The following is a 1,741-nucleotide window of genomic DNA, read 5'->3' as shown; positions in this document are numbered from 1 at the left end:
AATAATATTTATTAACTATAAATATAATATTATAAATAAAATTCTAATTGACATATTTAATAAAAATATATACATTTAATCTAAATATTCAATTAAAATGTTTATAAATAATAAGAATTATAAAATACAAATAACATGAAATAATAAAAAAAAAAACTGCTCCGAGTAGAATCTCATAATTAAACAGCATAATTTTATTTAGTTTATGATTTACAAGCGACATGGCAACTTGATGCGTTAATATGCAATGTGCATCATAAGAGTGTGTTAATCTAAGTTTTATATTTCATCCAATCAGAATTCAGCACTTGAACTATCAGTTTTATAATCCAAAATTTTCATATAGTATTACAAAGTAATAATTACACTAATAATATTATAAGAATAGTAAAAGCTTTGAAAATTCCAGCCACAAAATCTGATTGGATCCCTTATGGATCATTAATTAGAGTGGAATCTGTCTGCCGTCATAACAGACGGACTGTGCTCTGGCCAGAACATTCATGTCGGGTCTGATGGGGTCGTCTAGGACACCAGGACAGATGGTCACATGACTAACAGCTCTCTGCAGTCTGAGCAAGATTAAAGGATCGGGACGCTACACATCCACACAGCCGGAGCCACAGCATCCATTTGGAGAAGATGCCTGAGCCATTAGAGGAACGTCTTCAAGAAGCTCAACATCCATCTGGACCCAAGAGCACTGATTTATGTCACTTACACAAGAGAGTGACACAGAAACATGGAGAAAGAACGCATCCCAAACTAATCAAAAACACGTTTTTAAGGGGTTTTAGTGTTTCCAGATGTGTTACTCTCACGGTTTTCACACTGATCTCACAGAGCTGAAGGCAAATCATTTCATCCGTGTTTTCTGGCTGGGGTGTTTTGGTCATTTTTAACTCCTGCAGACCTGTGAGCTCATACACTCGCTTGTTTGCTGCTCGAGAAACAAACAGAACAGAAAGGAGCACGGACGGCCGCTTTTTATAGCCATCTGAGTCTGTGCATGCCCACAAACCCCACAACAAACAACAGTGATCATTCACAGCTCAAGAACATGTCTAGATCACTTTTGACTTCAAAAATAAGAAAAAACAACAACATATTTGATTTTGTAACCCTTTTGTAAATTATAACCCTTGTGCTGTGCTGAAAATCCTTTACCAAATTTGCTGTTCCCAGTCAAAAATGACTGGCATTTTAAAAATTGCATTATACTATAATATTACAAATATTCTTGGATGCAATCTTTTTATCAACTTGTTTTCTTTCAATTAGCACATGTTTTGTTCTTATTGGAACCGATTGACCGTAGACCTCATTGATATGAGATTATGCACCTCAGTTTCTGAGTGAAAAAATCCAAAATTATCCACACATTTTTTTGCATTATTATTGATTAATATTGGAAATGTTCACTCAAAAACTGAGGTGAATGAGCTCAGAGCAATGAGGCCTTCGATCAGTCAATGCCAAAAAGAAATACAAAACCTGTGCTAAACAAAAGAAAACGAGCTGACAAAAAGATTAAATCCAAGATTTGGTAATAATAATTAGGGGTGCGCGATATTGACAAAAAATTATATCTCGATATTTTCTGGGATTTTATCGATAGATAGATAATTTTATTTGTCCTCAGAGAGGAAAGTCATTTTCACAGAAGGTGCGTATACAACACAAGGACAAGTACCCATTATGTACAAACTTGTCACAATACATTCACGAACAACAACAAAAA

General features: G+C 34.5%; 1 protein-coding gene across 1 annotated transcript in view; it reads right to left on the bottom strand.

Annotated features, from left to right (window-relative positions):
• Positions 1-896, bottom strand: part of LOC107730560 (protein TANC1-like) — an 11,118-nt gene extending 10,222 nt beyond the window's left edge. The window contains exons 1-2 of the mRNA XM_016541416.1: positions 816-896; positions 625-703 (exon numbers count right to left, since the gene is read on the bottom strand). Of these exons, the coding sequence (XP_016396902.1) occupies positions 625-703; positions 816-896 (160 nt within the window). The remainder of the gene's footprint in view (positions 1-624; positions 704-815) is intronic.
• Positions 897-1,741: the final 845 nt, after the last annotated feature.

Source organism: Sinocyclocheilus rhinocerous, unplaced genomic scaffold (assembly GCF_001515625.1).
Source record: "Sinocyclocheilus rhinocerous isolate Xijiao unplaced genomic scaffold, SAMN03320098_v1.1 scaffold818, whole genome shotgun sequence".
NCBI lineage: Eukaryota > Metazoa > Chordata > Actinopteri > Cypriniformes > Cyprinidae > Sinocyclocheilus > Sinocyclocheilus rhinocerous.
Note: the sequence above shows the minus strand (reverse complement) of the source record. Positions and strands in the feature narration are given on the sequence as shown.